This window comes from Perca flavescens, chromosome 24 (genome assembly GCF_004354835.1).
Source record: "Perca flavescens isolate YP-PL-M2 chromosome 24, PFLA_1.0, whole genome shotgun sequence".
Taxonomy (NCBI): domain Eukaryota; kingdom Metazoa; phylum Chordata; class Actinopteri; order Perciformes; family Percidae; genus Perca; species Perca flavescens.
The window spans coordinates 18,432,085-18,449,347 of NC_041354.1; the positions used below are offsets into that span (position 1 = coordinate 18,432,085).

Consider the following 17,263-nt stretch of genomic DNA (forward strand, 5'->3'; position numbering starts at 1 on the left):
GCATTTTGGGTAATTTGATTAATTGCAAAGTGTTTTTTTGGAATCTGCACCCTACAGATACAAACCTCGAGGCGTTTCCACCTGTGTTGGTCCAAATTTAAAGCTTGAAATGAAGATCTGAGTGAAGAAGGCTCGAGAAATGTAAATGTCAGTGAGGAGTCGAGTCAGCAGTCAGACAAATGAACATTGATAACTATTGGCTGTCATATTGTTTAGGGAGGAATACTAGCACTTTTATTACATGCACAGCTATGGCTAACGAGACATTTCAAGTTGAGTAAACTCTTTTTACCTACAGAACCATACCTTGCATGCTGTTGTGACGTCTTTTCCCATTTTAAAACACCCACAGTGTGCACGGCTGCTCTTGTGTCCGTGAATTGGCTACACATCTACTAACTGCTGCTGATATGACGAGCTGTGACGGAGGTCTGTAGCCAATGTCACGTGACCAGCCGGCGGTCTTCTAGTTTGGTACGATATCATACAAACCCATTCATGAACATGCGTTGATGTATGTCCATGCCTTACAATGTTTGGCACTTTTTGCAACCTTTTTTAATCACTATTCTCAATGTTTTTTTTGACATGTTACCCGCTTTTTCCAACATCTTTGTCATTTTACCTTAAGTCTTTGGTTCCTTTTTTATTTTTTTAAAATAATGAACTTTTTTTTAGTTTTTTTAAATGACATGTTTGTACTTTTTTGCAGCATTTTTGTCACTTTGTTCTTCCGGGACCCCATGGGGTCCTCAGAGTCAATGCAGGGGGGCCTCCTAATTATTGTTAAGTTTTTCATAACATTAAAAAGTCCTAAATGAATCCAACATATTATTAGCAAATTATAAATCTGACTAATGATAGGCTTACTGGCCTATAGGTCACTAAGGCCATCCACGGATCCAGTTCATCCTAAGGATTCACTGTACCACATGTATGTTTAACATTTAAAGGTATTGTGGAGGATTTTCCCGAATTTTAGAAAAGAACCGCCCTCTGTACTTTTTGAAAAAATGCACATGCGCAACACTCTGCCTGCTCCCGAGAGGGAACGCCTATTAAACGTGTGCACGAGAGTGCACTGTTTGCAAAGTTGCTGTCGGCATGGCTCATACAAGCCTACTTTCCAAAAGAAGATTTGCACTTTTTCACAAATTTAGATGTTTACCGTGTGTGCGCGGTGCGTGACTTGTGCCAGGGCTAGCATCGCTAATCATAGCTTACATCAACTTTTACTAGCAGTGATTTTAAATGGATTTCTCCAAATAGCATTCATTTTATACAATACATGTAGTAGGGGGTCCCTGCTCCGTCTCTCTTTCAGTTAAGGGGTCCTTGGCTTAAAAAATGTTGAAGACCCCTGCCCTAGCTTAATGTGACGTGTAACCAATCACTCTTTTCTCGCTACCACACTCTCTTTTTCCACTGCATGTCCATGACTTTCACTCTGCATGTGAATCCCAGGAAGCATGTTGCGGAGGGCAATGAGGACGCCAAGTTAGCTTGTTCAACTCATTTTAGTTTATAATAGAGATGTTCAGATACCGATACCAGTATCGGTATCGGCTCCGATACTGCCTAAAACGCTGGTATCGGTATCGGGAAGTACTGGAGTTTATGCACCGATCCGATACCACGTAATAAAGACCTAAAGAAAATCTACATTAAAGTAGTTTATTTATGTTCTTTTTCCGTTATAACTTTGTTCATGTTTCACAAAGAGTTTAACCTGAGCCAGACTGACAACAAAGATAGAAATCATATCACATCCATACAGGGATAGTAGTATACAGTTGTTAAAATATAATGAAATATATGACACTCTGGTATCGGATCGGTACTCGGTATCGGCCGATACGCAAGTTCAGGTATCGGAATCGGTATCGGGAAGCAAAAAAGTGGAATCGGGCCATCTCTAGTTTTTAACATCGTTACGTAAAGGCAGCCTTCATACCCCCAGACTGATACTGTCATACAGCCAGTGAACATACACAGAATACAGACAGATTTGTATATCTGTGCCAAAAGATGGCTTGTCCCAGATCAGCAATTTTTTCCTTTGATGCCGTGAAACAAACATCTCTCATCGTCAAAGGAAACAACAGGGAGAAGTCTTGTTTTTGGGAGAGAAGTCACATCTCATCAAAGAGTTTCTCACTATAATGAGAACAACCCAGACAACCGATTTATGTTTTTCACCTACTTGAAAGTGATTAAAAGCTGGGCAACATCTGTATGTGGCTAAAAACTCTACATTCACACCGCTATGTTTTGGTTTAAAAAGGAATATCTTCTGCTACGTTTCCCCCTCTCATTCCCCCTGCTCTGGCATTTCCCCCTCTCGTTTCCCCCTCTCATTCCCCCTGCTCTGGTGTTTCCCCCTCTCATTCCCCCTGCTCTGGTGTTTCCCCCTCTCATTCCCTCTGCTCTGGCGTTTCCCCTCTCATTCCCCTGCTCTGATGTTTCCCCCTCTCATTCCCCCTGCTCTGGCGTTTCCCCCTCTCGTTTCCCCCTTTCATTCCCCCTGCTCTGGCGTTTCCCCCTCTCGTTTCCCCCTCTCATTCCCCTTCTCTGGTGTTTCCCCCTCTCATTCCCCCTGCTCTGGCGTTTCCCCCTCTCATTCCCCCTGCTCTGGCGTTTCCCCCTCTCGTTTCCTCCTCTCATTCCCCCTGCTCTGGTGTCTCCCCCTCTCATTCCCCCTGCTCTGGCTTTTCCCCTCTCATTCCCCTGCTCTGATGTTTCCCCTCTCATTCCCCCCTGCTCTGGCGTTTCCCCTCTCATTCCCCCTGCTCTGGTGTTTCCCCTCTCCCTTCCCCCTGCTCTTGCATTTCCCCCTCTCATTCCCCCTGCTCTGGTGTCAGCTTTACGTTGTTTACCCATTTCTTGTTCCCTGAAAAAGGCCTTTTTGGAAAATTCTGAAATGTACATTATTTTTCAGTTTTGCGTAACCTTACTTTTTTTTAACCTCAAGCAGTTCACCACTTACCTTTGTACCATTTCAAGCTATTCATTGGACTTGAACTGCTAAAAGTTCAATAAAAAAATAGAAAAATTGGGGTGTTCTAAAACTTTTGACCGTTAGTGTATGTCCCGACCCAGAGTGTCAAAAAGTGATGCAAAGAGTCCCGACCAAGCATGTCTAAATATGACGCTAAAGGAGACTTTTTGTGTCAATAACCAAAGCCAAAGATACCAGACCAAGCATCGCTTTCTGACGTAATGAGAGTGAGAATGTGTTGATTGGATCGTCTTATAAGGGAGAGATGCACACCCCTATTTTCAATGGACACTTTGCAGCCAATCAGAATCAAGTTTTCACCCATACCATTATATTAGTACATGTATTGTTTCTGCCACAGCAGTTTTCTACAGATTACACAGAACTTGTGCACAGATGTTTGGCCTCGTCACTGCCACAACAAGTAAGAGTGCACAGTAATGGGAAAAAAAGTTAAAACAGTCCCATTAAACTGGTAATTAGCTGCTTAATAAAGTCACAGCAAGACAAAACTGCAGAGCATGTGTTGTTAAACATGATTGATGCCATTAGTGGAAGCAGCTTTGTCTTTGGGAGTTGTTTTAATGGATTTTTGTGCAGTAAAGAGAACCTGCTTTTCCGTCTGACACGTTCTTTTTTTTTTTTTTTTTTTTCACGGGCGTTAAGGATGATGATAGGAAAAAAATGACACTGGTGTCATCCTCTGAAATACCGTCTAGTCTCTGGAGACAGGACACAGCCCAGCCAACCGCCGCTAATCTGCAGCTTAAGTGGAAAAAAGAAAAGTTGCAGAGTAATGTCCTTTTTTTTTCTCAGGCATTATCAAAGTAAAAATCTTAGTGGGATTTGTCCAAAATCTGCCACATAATGGGACGCCCTCTGCCAGCTGTGCGGAGGTTAAGTTTAACAGCAGCTGTGCGTCAATGCTTCAGTCTAATTACAGACCGTTTCTACCTATATTATGGAACTTAAAGATAGAAACATCAGACATGTTCTGCCTCTCTTTAGGTGGCAGGAGGGAAAATGACATTTGTTGTGTTCTGGTTTCAGAATGATGAAGACAGTTGGAGACCACTTACATAAAAAAAAGTAAAAACAAACATTAAAAGCTTAAGAAATTAAAAACTAAATGTAGTAAAACTAAGCAAAATAGTATGTAAAAAAAGAAAAGTGACAAAAACATCACACAAAAAAAACACTAGAAAGAATGCCAAAAGCATAAAAAAGCTCCCCCCCTGCCTAGAAAATGCATTTCCTGCAGAAATTGCAGGTGAATGCTGAATGCTTAAAGCCTGGTGGGCCACTTCATACCTGACACAGTTGTGACCTTGCTGAGCTTATCCCAAACCATCCCCTTCCCACTATTCCCTTTGATAATTAAGATTTCCTCTGGGACGCCGCGGGGGAGATTATCTTCTGGACAGGGAGCACAATTAAGCACTATTACTGTCATGTTGTCAGTGTGCTCTGCCTCTCTCCGTACCGTAATAAAAGACCGCCGAATGTTCCCTTCCTGCTGAATTACAGCGATAGATGACATTAAAATGCGCAGACCATTTGCTGGTGTCACTTTATTTTTGTGATTACAACCATCTGTTTTTTCCAAATTGAGACATTGGAAAAAGCAAACGCCTGCTCCATTTACAATTAATTCGCCACCGACTGTGCTGTGTGGACTTGCAGGGTGTTTGTTTGAGCGGTTACACCCAGATGATGATGTCTCATGTCAGCGCTGAGTGCTGCCAACTGAAAAGTGTCCATAACCCTAAAAAACAAATCCCCCAAGGTTTCTATCCCAGTCCAAACAAACACTTTTACCGGAGTATCTTGTTTCAGCCAGGAAGAGTCTGGGAAGTGTTTCTTGTGCACGTCATGTTGACAAAAGTGTAAATTGTAATTGGTGATGTGGCAAATGGAGAGGCATATTAGGGTAGGGCAACAATTTGACTTTTTCTCTCCTGATACTGATTCAAATAAGTCAATATAGGGTGTTTTACAATCCTGCGACAGGGCCCAATTTCAAAATCTTTGTCAAAATGTAGTGATGTCCAAATAAAACTTCATGAACCATTTTTCTTTTTTTTACTGCACCCAATAGATGGCACTCTTGTTTTAAAGAAAAAGGCTCAAGGAATGATAATTATAAGTTTATTGACATGCTTTTATTTCATCAAAAAAGTAAAATATCTTTGACTGTATTACTGCATATCTTACAAAGTATTCTCACTCACAGCTTCGATATAAAGGCCTAAAAAAGTCTGAAAAAAAGTTCCTTAGCGATCATAGAAAAAAGTAAAAGATGAAGTGACAATAACATCGAAAACAAATGTTGGAAGAAGTGGCAAAAAAAGAAAAGAGTGGTGGAAAAAACCCTTCAGAAATAGTGGCAAAAACTTCAGAAACACAAAAAATGCCGGAAAAAGTGACACCATCATTGGGAAAAAAAAATCATTGAATAAAAAGAACCAAAAAAAGTCAGCAAAAAACTTCAGAAATAAAAACTATAATTATTAAACAAAAATTATTGTGAACCTAAATTGATATGTGGGCCGTATCAAAATCTGCGAGGGTCCAGATTTTAACATAACTGTGATGTGACCGTATAAACCAACCCTGTAGCTGTTTTCCAGAGAGTGGACCAGCTAGTGCTTCAGGACCAGCTAGTGCTTCAGCTTCGATTGTATATTCAAACAGTAAAAAAGAAACAGACATTTGAATATGAAAATGTATATTCCAATATTATAAGAGGGTTAGGAGACAATGAGAAAATATCATTGGCCAAATACAGTACATGGAACGGCAAGAGACTTGGTTGTTTATGGTCAAAATACTTACGGCTCTGTGACGGCAGTGTAATCTGCTGAGTCTTGTCTGTCTCCCGTTGTATTGCTTTGCCCACTTATGGACATAATGCGCAAAAATAGATATTTGAATGTATTCAAACCTCTGTGGTTTTTTAGAAGGAATATTCAAACGTCACTTTTGGCCAGTTTTGACAGCCCTAATTTGATCCAACGTTGAATCGATTCGGTTGAAAACATTCAGGGCTGGAGCCCCAGCAGAAATCCCCCCCTGGGGATCACACCTGGTGGGTGAGTGATGTAATGTAATTAAAGGCATCGGCTCAAGTTGCTCTCTGCCCTGTGAACGTTTTGTGCATAAAACTTTAACGTTTGGCATTCTGCCGTGCCATTTCACTCTGTCATCTGTGTCGCTCACACCGCTCTGCCATCATCTAAGGCTGCTACTCCCTAACATTAAACCCTGCACAATAACACGCTGTGGCATTTAGATAACACGCTGATGGTATTTCCAGGAAAAAAATCATTTTGAATGTGAGATGTTCTGTGCAGATTAAGGCGGTTTAGTTTAGTGACTGGGCTCGTATATTTGGCTCTGCAAAACACATTTCTGTTGTAAAGGTAAAAAAAATCGCATCACCAAAATTAGAGATACCAGTATCTGTATCGGCTCCGATACCGCCTAAAACACTGGTATTGGTATCGAGAAGTACTGGAGTTTATTTACCACTTCGATACCGCATAATAAAGTCCTAAAGAAAATCTATGTTAAAGTAGTTTATTTCTGTTCTTTTTCCGTTATAACTGTAAAAGAAAGTTCTGTGGCATTCCTTGTTTGTGTTTGTTCATGTTTCACAAAGAGTTTAACCTGAGCCAGACAGACAACAAAGATAGAAATCATATCACATCCATACAGGGATAGTAGTATACAGTTGTTAAAACATAATAAAATATATGACACTCTGGTATCGGATCGGTACTCGGTATCGGCCGATACGCAAGTTCAGGTATCGGAATTGGTATCGGGAAGCAAAAAATGGTATCGGGCCATCTCTAACCAAAATGCCAACATTTCATTAACCTGTTCAATTTGTTCAACATGGATTTGGGATGTTATCCTGTAGGGTTTGCAGGTTTGGAGGAATAAAGCACTGTCCAAATTGCACTAACCACATCAGTGTTTTACTGCCAATTTGGACACTAAACAAAAAGGATTTATACTCTTCATTTGGATATCACAAAAATAGTGTAATTAATGTTGAATCACTATCAGTGTAGGAAATCTGAAGAATATAACTCTTGCCCCCATGTCTAAAAAATCTGATGAATTAATAGAATTTTGGGGGCATTAACATTAATAGTAGTTGGTTGGTTTTTTTATGTAAAATGAGCCCAGATTGAAATGTGTACAGTAAAAAGTAAAAACTAACATACAACTGCATCCCAGCACACTATTGCTATTATCCTATCAGTGCAGTTTTATGTAACCTTGCTGTTTGTGTGAGTGTGTGTTGGAGATTAAAATTTACTGAATGAAAACCAAATTATGGTTTATTGTCGGATTAGGTTATTTGGCCTAAACTGGTAAATGTAATTTTCCTGTTTTTTTTTAAATCCTGCGTGCAATGTTTGCCCCTAGATCATTTTTTTTAAAAGGATATTCTGAGATTTCTTGGGGCATTTTTGCTCTTTGACCGCCCTTTAATTTCAGACACTGGTCACCATTGTGTTTCATATAATATTGGTGTCTGAGCAGTTCTTTAATAATATGAGAAGGTAACACATTTCTTCACCTGTTATCATTTATGTCTGGACCAAAATACTCTTGAACACAAGATGTAGTTATTATATGTTTGGCTGATAACTGATAGAGGATTGTTTTCCTGTGTTGTCAGTGACACTGTGATCTGTCACTGAGCACAGAGGAAGCATTAAATCCCTCCCCTCCCCCCTGTTTGTATTAATTCTGCCGTAACAGGAGCTCAGAGTGTAATGTAGGGCAGTCATGACAAAGCACAGATGGACACAACCCCACGGTCTGAACAGCACTGGCAGGAAGTCTAAAGAGTGGATGCGTTCATTGGATTTGACCTATTTTACTTTAAGTGGGGCATTAGAAACTATGTATTATATTTTGTGACGTTTGCTTGATGTGGGCATATGTGGTCGACCTCAACACGCGAGACTGTGCTTCCCCTGAATAATGGTCAAATATGTCATTTTGTTCAAGCAGCAATTATGACCTATAGACACCAAAATCGTTGCAAAATGGACTAAAACATGGAAAGTGTCACTAAAACTAACAACGCATTATGTAATAATATGTCAAAATGTAATACATGTTCACTTGTGAAATGTATGTATTCACTTCACTTATGTAGTTACACCCGCATTATGTAATAATCTGCTGCTTTTGTAATAAAGACGCTATATTTATTACCTTTTGGTTTGATATTACACACATCATGCCCCATATTACATTTTTGTGCAACCCCCACGTTTTGTAACAGCATTATGAAATCAGTTATTACAAACTGCTGTGAAATGTATTCCATATTTGTGTTCAGGTTTTTTATTACATAATGCGTTGTTATTACATAATCTGTTGTTATTACATAATGTGTTGTTATTACAAAATGTGTTGTTACAGGAGGTCTAACGACAGGCCGCACTCATTATTTTTTAACCTATTTTAAGTGGAGCAGTTACTGAAAACAACATATTTTGTGATGCATGCTTGGTCGAACACAAAATTCTTACGGGTGCATCCCAACAGTGGTTCCCATCCGCTTTTGGTCTGAGGTCTCCCACATTTCTGTCAGATGAACTCGTGTACCCCTTCATCAATTCACATTGTATTTTCTGAATGTATGACAGTAATTGTTATATAAAGGTTTTTTAATGAAACTGTCAATATTAAGGATGGTTTGGTCAGCAATCCTACTTCTATCCTTCTAGGCGACTACTACTGAATGTTTCAACCATTTATCTATTAACGTTACTTTAAGCCATCACTTTTAGTTAACTATGTCAACCATTTTCTTTTTTTTAATTTGTATAAATTTCTGTGGGTCATCATGATTAGGTACCAGGAAATACATCAAGGCGAAACAACAACAAAGACATTTTTTTTTCAGAATTTCATCAAAATCAGAGTTTTGTCAGAATTTCATCTCTATTTTTACATACTATGCTTCCCTCAATACTTTTTATTAATGATTATACCGACCCACCCCTACCAACCCACCTCCCTTCCCCCAACCCACCCTACCATCCGCCCATCTCTCCCACCCCCGTCCCCATTTACCTACCAACCCTTCACATTGCTGGTCCTCATTCAAGACAGGTCACGCTTACACACACACACACACACACACACACACACACACACACACACACACACACACACTATGATGACGACAACAACAACAAAAAATAAAATAAATAAAGATAAGTAAAATAAAATAATAAAGGGGGTTCTAAAGACATGCTCTAGAGGGCATTACAAATTTGGCTCCATTGGCTATCAAATTGTTTATTTTTATTTTTGTCCTCAGATATTGATCTTTCATCCATCCATCCATCCATCCATCTTCGTCCGCTTATCCGGGGTCGGGTTGCATTGATCTTTCAATACATAGATAATACTTCATTAGGGCCTTCCAATTCTCTATTGAAGGTGCTTCCTTATTTTTCCAGTTTTGCAATATTAGTTTTTTAAAGATAAGAGAGGAAAATAGTATCTGCCAGCTAGTTGGATATCTTATTCCCTCTATATCTTGAAAAATACATATTTTTGGAGAGAATATGATTTTTTTTCTGTCAGTATACTTAGATAACCAAATCTCTATGCTCTCCCAAGTCTTCTTAATTCCTTTGCAGTACCAAAAGGCGTGCATAAGGGAGTCACCATATTGGTTACATTTTAAACCTATATCTGATGATGTGTTATCAAACTTGTTTATTTTATCTCTAGTGTAATATATTCTTGTCATTTTCTTAAACTGTATTAGTCGCAGATTTTCATTAGTAGTTAATTTGTATGTTGTTGACAAGCTTTCTTTCCATTTTTCTTTAATGTCAACCCCTAGGTCTTCCATCCATTTATTGTATATATTTTGTAATAATGTATCACTGCTTTCCATGCTTATCAGTAAATTGTACATAGAGCCGATCAGCCTCATTTATTTGTTGCTTTGGCTTAACATGTTAACATGACATTTCAGGGCTGATGTTCTTTTCCAAGTCAAAATTGCAAGTAATCCAGTTTTTCAGTTGCATATACCTAAATAATTCTATATCTTTTATGTTATATTTGCTTTTTAATTCAGTGAGTGGTGCAACAGTGTCATGGTTTATGACATCTGACAACTGCTTTATTCCACCTTTTATCCATGTTTCCCAGTAAAGCTGCGTGCTCTGTATATTTATTGAGGGATTGCTCCAAATAGGTATATGCCTGGGAAGCCCTATTTCTTGATGGAGAATTTTAATTTTATTCCAGGCCTTTAATGTACTATTAATAACATTTGTTGATTTGATGTTGTCCTTAGAAAAGAGTGCTAGCAGTAAATCTTTGCACTGTAATTGATTGTTTTCTATATCTATCCATGGATCTTCGTTTGTTTTATTTATTATGCGTTTAATATAAAATGACTGAGCTGCTACATGAGAGAACTCTAAGTTAGGGAGATTAAGACCCCCTTCTGCTCTTGGGTGATACAAAAGTTTCCTTTTCAATCTACATGCTTTATTTGACCAAATGAACAAAGAAATTATTGAGTTTACCTCTTTTAAAAAGGTTTTAGGAGGCGTTATAGGAATAGTTCGGTAGTCACATCATCTCAAAGAGGTTTACTCTTCCTATTAAATTAATCTTCAAGTCTTGCCACTGCCTAACATCCTTCTTAAAGTCCTTCACAATTGGAAGAAAGTTATCATTATACAACTGGGTCTCATCATGGCTAATATAAGTTCTAAGATATTTTTTTTTTCTGTATCCAAAATTGTGTGAGATTCTCCAAATCCTTTTTGCAAGAGTCTATTGCCAACAGCTCAGTTTTTGCAGTAGTCATTTTATAACCTGAGATCCTTGAAAAGGTTGTAATTATTTTCATAACGTGTAGAACTGAGGTGATTGCATTACTTAAGTAAAGTAATAAATCATCTGCGAATAACCTCACTTTAAACTTCTTACCAATCTCAATACCTCCTATCTCTCTTGTCTCTCTAATTTTTTGAGCCAAGGGTTCAATTGCTAATGCAAACAATGATGGTGAAAGAGGACATCCTTGGGCAGTACCTCTAATTAATGAGAGAGGTTTTGATAGAATTCCGTTTGTATATACATATGCTTTAGGAGATTTGTACAGGGTTCTAATCATATTCAACATGTAGGACCATTCTAGTCTATCAAAGGCCTTTTCCGCATCAACTGCCATTAATGTTAAATCTATTTTACGTTTCTTTGCATATTGTGTGAGGGAGATACATGTTCTGGTATTAGTTCTTAAATCCCTATGTTGTATAAAACCAGCTTGGTCATAATGAATTAAGCTTGGTAGAATTTGTACCAGTCTATCATTCAAGACTTTAGTTATGATCTTCTTATCACAGTTTATTAAGCTTATAGGCCCTTAATCAGAAGGTGTTTCGCACGTCTTACCTGGTTTTGGTATAACAGATATAGTTGCTTGGTACATTGTTTCAGGAAGACTATTGTTTTTTTGCACTGAGTTAACCACTTCTGTGAATAAGGAATCTTAGCCCAGAATGTGGCGTAAAATTCTATAGGAAAGCCGTCATTCCTGTAGCTTTTTTGAGGGGGAACGTTTTTTATAGCAGATTGTATTTCTATGTTGGTTATATCCTTCTAAGATCTTCAATTTGCTCAGGAGAAGACTATTTCGACCATTTGCTAACTGTTATATTTAGGTATCAGTTGAAATATTTAGTTGGCGATAAACCGTAACCTAACTATTTCAACCAACTATTTCAACCATTAGCTAACTATTTCTATTGTTAGCTAACTATTTCCACTAACTATTTCAACCATTAGTTAGCTAACTAACTTTTAGCTATTTTAACAGTTTCTCCATTACTTTAGCTAATCATGCAAACTGTTTAGTCATTGCTTTCAGCTAGTTATTTCTACCATTTATTCATTACTTTTAGCTAAACTAAACAACATTAGCTAACCGGTGCACTGACGTAAAGACTCTGCAGGTATAAAAAGTACCAAACTGAAGAACAATAAAATGTGTCACTTCATGTGGATTAATTGGGAAACTATGGGAGCCTTGAACTAAAGAGCCTTAACCTTTCAGTTTGTGCCAAAGAAGAATTAATTCCTCAAGTATTATTATAAAATCACATTAGCCAAGCATTGCTGGCACCTGTCAAGTGAAACTAAAACTTGACACCATTTGTTTGAGCAATCCAGTTGATAGGGTAGATGGATTTTGGATGCATTTCCTTCATGTAGTTAACCCCGCAGCATATTTGTAACGTGTACCATTAGAGTGCTTTTGCATTTCTGTATTGACGGCTCTCCTCTGGGTTTTATTTCACTCAGGACTTTCTGATAGACGCAGCAGGGCGCAAATCTCCAGGCAGCACATATTTCAATAGCGCCCTTCTTTACATATGAAACAGTCTTTTTAAATTATGAACCTGTCAGTGGACTTACTCACTGACTTTCATCACTTTGTACGGCTCTTTTTCAATAAATACCAGTCTGATGTCAGAACACAGAAATACTTTAAAGTGCTGCCATCCAACACTTGCATATAGTGCTGAACAATCTGAGGAAAGTATGTAGTTAATAATCTTTTAGAAACGTAACTACAGGTTTGTGGTGTACAAATAAAAACCTTTGTGTTGTATATGTCGTTTTGTATATAACATTTATCACAGCAAGGATGTATAAACAAATTTGTTTCAATGTATTACAGTTTTTTCCAACTGCTTACACATGTTTTCAAAACTATGTCTCCTTTTTTCAAAACTCTACACACAATTCCTAAAACTGCACACACAAAATGCAAAATGCCTCACATCGCCTTCAAAGTGAAACACTGCATTCAAAATACCATAAATACATCTCAAAATAAAGCATCAAATTTGCATCAAATGGCAAACACTTTTTTCATAATGGTAAACTTTTGGATATACCATGTACACACTGTTGTTCTAAATCTAAAGCTCTTTTGTCTTTCATAGACTAATATCTACATTTACAATGTTCTAGAGAGAAAGTAATCTGCTGAGAGGAGTTGAAAAGTGCACTGTAAAAAACAATGTAATGTTACAGTAAAACAGAAAATATTGATTGGGCAAAACATTACATTTGTAAGAGGAGCACAGTCTTGTACACAGAAGTATGAAACAAGAAAACCAAAGTACAAACATGAAAACCAAAGGTATCATTTTTAGAATAAAGAATGTGTGTGTGTGTGTGTGCGTGTGTGTGTGTGTCTGTCGGTGCGTGTGGGGAATTGTATGCACTTTGTGCAAAACAAAGTCTGATTGATTAGTAATGCTGAAATAGTCATTAGATAGTTGGATGCAGTATGGACGCCACTGTAAAGCTATTCAAGATGGGCCTCTCTCATTGGTCAATCCATGGTTGATCACATGATGATTAAGTGTGGCCCTGATCTCATCAGAGATGGCTCTCCTTCTTCCTCTTCTTCCCTCCTCCTCCTCCTCGTTGTCATCCCTTGTCTCTTCCTCCTACTCCTCTTGCTCTCTGTCTATTGTTGGCATCCATTGTTCCAAACAGGTAATCTGACCTTTGACCTCTGTATAGGCCTATACTAAAGCAATGATTGGTTAGTGTTCAGATATGACACAAATGTGTTTGCAAATGTGAGCTGTGTGTGTGTGTGTGTGTGTGCGCCCTGGTAAATAAGTGTAGCATTTTGAGTTAGATTTTTGTGTCTTAGGTAGAGAATTGTGTGTAGTGTTTTGAAAAAAGTCTTTTATGCAATTGAAAACTGAGTGAAAGGCTGAGAAATAGCTTATGGTTTTGGAGATTTGCTGTGTAGTTTTGCACTTTGAGTGAGAGGTTTCAAAAATCGTGTGACATGAAAAGATTTTGTGTGTAAGCAGTTGGAAAAAACTGTAACAAAGCCACTCAATGGGGTTTAGGCGCATTTTGATAATTTGTCAACAAGTTTTTGGGATGTTGAGCTCGATGCTACGCTGGTTGGTCTGGCAATGGACTGGAAGGGATCTCCATTGGCTAGTTATGTATTCGGTCTATTTTCAGGGACATTATTTGAAATGAAGCCTTGACTAATCTCAAATCCCTGTGGAGCATCTGGCCGTCTCCTCTACTCGACTCCTTTAAGGTAAAGAGGGAAGAGAAGGGCGATAAAGAGCACCTGTGGTTGTCCTACAGGGTGTATGAGGCTGCCATAGGCCTTGTAATCTTACCCCACCTCCTGCCCTCCTTTACTCTCTATCATCCCCTCCACTTCACCATGACAAACCAGATCGGCTCTTTATCCAACAGCCACAGGCTCCCTCTATTTCTCCTCTCTTTACCCAGCATCCGATTTGTCATTTACTCTGTCTGGGCTGGGGACAGGCGCTGTCGCTGCCAGGCTTGGCCATCGACTGAGCCTCCAGGCTTGGCAAACGGACGAGCCCCCAGTTTTCCCCAAGTGGCAGCATTTACAAAGCCACTTAATGGCTTTTAGGCACATTTTTGCTAATTTGTCAACAAGTTTGGGGACAAAATGGCCCTGGCAAACGGACAAGCCCCCCAGTTTTCCCTTATATATATATATATATATATATATATATATACAGTTTTCCCTATATATATAGATAGAAAGATAGAGAGATAGATCGAAATAAAGATAGTTTGAAGTTTGTTTCGACACTTGGCATTGTTTCAAAATTTTTGCGCTTGCCTGATGTTTCTATTTTAAGTTCCATAACATAGGTTGGGTTGCTGCATTGATTTGCTGTTCCAGTAAGAGAGACTGAGGGAAGAAGTTATTTTAAAACCCTCAAAGAAATACAACTCTAATGCAATAATAAAGCTATTATATAGAGAGGACAACCTTACATTTTCATAAAATACTGAAGATGAGAGTTCTTCATTTTTATCAATTTAACTATGTTTAACAGTGAAGGGCACATGTTAGGGGGCTTTTAGGCCTGGAGACTCTTATTTTGAACTCTTAGTGTACAATTAATCAATGTCAGAAAGCTCTCAGGGGTAACGTTGCGATCTGTTTCTATCCTGTTTGTTTTCATCCATACAGGGTTTCTAAGCACAGGAGACCAGGCAGCCAAGGGCAACTACGGCCTGCTGGATCAGATACACGCTCTACGCTGGATCAAAGAAAACATCCAGGCTTTCAAAGGAGATCCCAAGAGAGTGACCATATTTGGCTCGGGGGCCGGAGCATCGTGCGTCAGCCTGCTCACCCTCTCACATTACTCAGAAGGTAAGTCTACATGCTGAAAATATACGCTCAAACGCAGATACGCTCACAAAGAGATATGCTTACATGCAGAAACGCTCACACGCAGAAACGCTCACACGTAGATACATTCACACGCAGAAACGCTCACATAGGGATACACTTACATGCAGAAACACTCACACACCGATACGGTAACAGAGATATGCTCACACAGAGATACGCTCAAATGCTGATACGCTCAAACAGATACGCTCACACAGAGCATATCTCTATATACGCTCAAAATATATATATATAGAGAGAGAGAGAGAGAAAGAGAGAGAGAGAGAGAGAGAGAGAGAGTACAGAGTTCTAAGCATATTCATAAAGTTTAATTCATACAGACATACGCTCACACACAATTTTATGCTATATATTTGATCATCAAGGAATGTATAACTAAAAGCAAGAAGAAGTTACATGAAATTAGAGGTGAAAATAAATTATTTGTGTTGTTTTTCAACGTTTTTTATCACTTTTAGATGTTTTTGATGCTTTTCTCAGTGCTTTCACCTACATTTTTGGTGCTTTTTTCAAGTTTTTTTTTACGTTTTTCTTTTTTACCCTTTTCCAATGTTTGTGTTGTTTTTGCCATTTTGTCTGTTTTTTTTTTGCATTGTTTCAGAGATATTCTGATACACAGATGTGCTCACACGGATATACGCTCACACGCCAATCTTCTCATTTTGTGTTATATATTTGCTCATCAAGGGAATGCGCTAAAGTTACATTGAACCTTTTTTGACCATTGTCGATTATGGTGACGTTTTTGTCTCTTTTTCCAAAGTTTTTGTGGCTTTTGTTGCTTATTTAATTGATTTTTGACAATTTTGTTTGATGCTTTTGTTGCTTTTTTTTTGCTTTTAGTGACTCATTATTTTCATTGTTGATTAATCTGCGGATTATTTTCTGCATTAATGGATTCGTTGACGAGTGAAGAAACTAGAAAATATTCACATTTAACAAGCTGGAATCAGAGAAAATTACCCAAACCAATTAATCGATTGTCACAATAGTTGGCGGTTTATGTAATAGTTGATTGATTCATCTTTGGGGGTAAGAGTTAGATAAATCACTGATGAAAATAATCTGCAGCCCTATGTATAAATATCTCTTTAAATCCAAAACCAGACTGTGTTGTGGTCTTGTAGACAGACCATCAGGAAAACAGGAAGACATTTCTACTTGTGTTCAAGAAATATTGAAATGTATTAGGCAAATTGCCATGAAACGTAATTTGCATGTTGCTACGGAAGAAGAAACCCTTCAGGGAGAAATGCAGCTTTGCAACCCAAGATATAATCTAATGAGTGGATTAGCTTTAAATCTGCTGAGCACAAGCGTCAAACTCCCCCAGGAATAAACCCCTTTCATTTTCCTCAGGAAAAAAAGGGAGAAACAGGGAAAAAAAATGGGAGAAAAAGGGGAGAAAAACATCGGCAAAAGTGTCACACGTCAGAAAATATGACAAAAAACTTTTTAAAAAACGACAAAAGTGCCATGAAAGTGTCAAACATTAGGAAATGCGCTGAAAACGTAAAAAAGCCTAAAAAAAGCTTGGATTAAAAGGGACCAAGAAGTCGAAAGAAGCAACAAAAATGTCCAAAAGAGTGACATAAGTGTCGGAAAATGTGGAAAAAAATATCAAAGAATTGACAAAAAAAATGTTTATACACGTGTCAAACCCGCAAGCTAAATCTGACCCCTCGCCAATTTAGATCCGGCCCGCATATCAATTTAGGTTCACACTACATTTCGTTGTGTGCCAAACCAAAAAGACAGGAAACTGCCTTTCAAACTGTAATTACATGACACAAAAAGCTGAATTTGGCAGATTAACCGACTTTGAGACTCAGAAATTGCCTCAGAAGCCGAGTTTTCATATTCAGGTTGTTGTAAAAAATATTTTCAAAAGAAATCATGTCTGTTGTTGTTTAGCTTCCAAAGTAAGCTGTGATATTTTTTTATTACTTTTTAAAAGT

The 17,263-nt window shown here is 38.2% G+C and overlaps 1 protein-coding gene across 4 annotated transcripts in view; it reads left to right on the forward strand.

The window, feature by feature from the left end:
• The window catches only part of nlgn4xa (neuroligin 4 X-linked a), an 80,133-nt gene that overhangs the window by 53,000 nt on the left and 9,870 nt on the right, over positions 1-17,263 (forward strand). For all 4 annotated transcript variants that reach the window (XM_028572163.1, XM_028572164.1, XM_028572162.1 and 1 more), the window contains one exon: positions 15,078-15,263. In XM_028572163.1, coding sequence (XP_028427964.1) covers positions 15,078-15,263 — 186 coding nt within the window. The remainder of the gene's footprint in view (positions 1-15,077; positions 15,264-17,263) is intronic.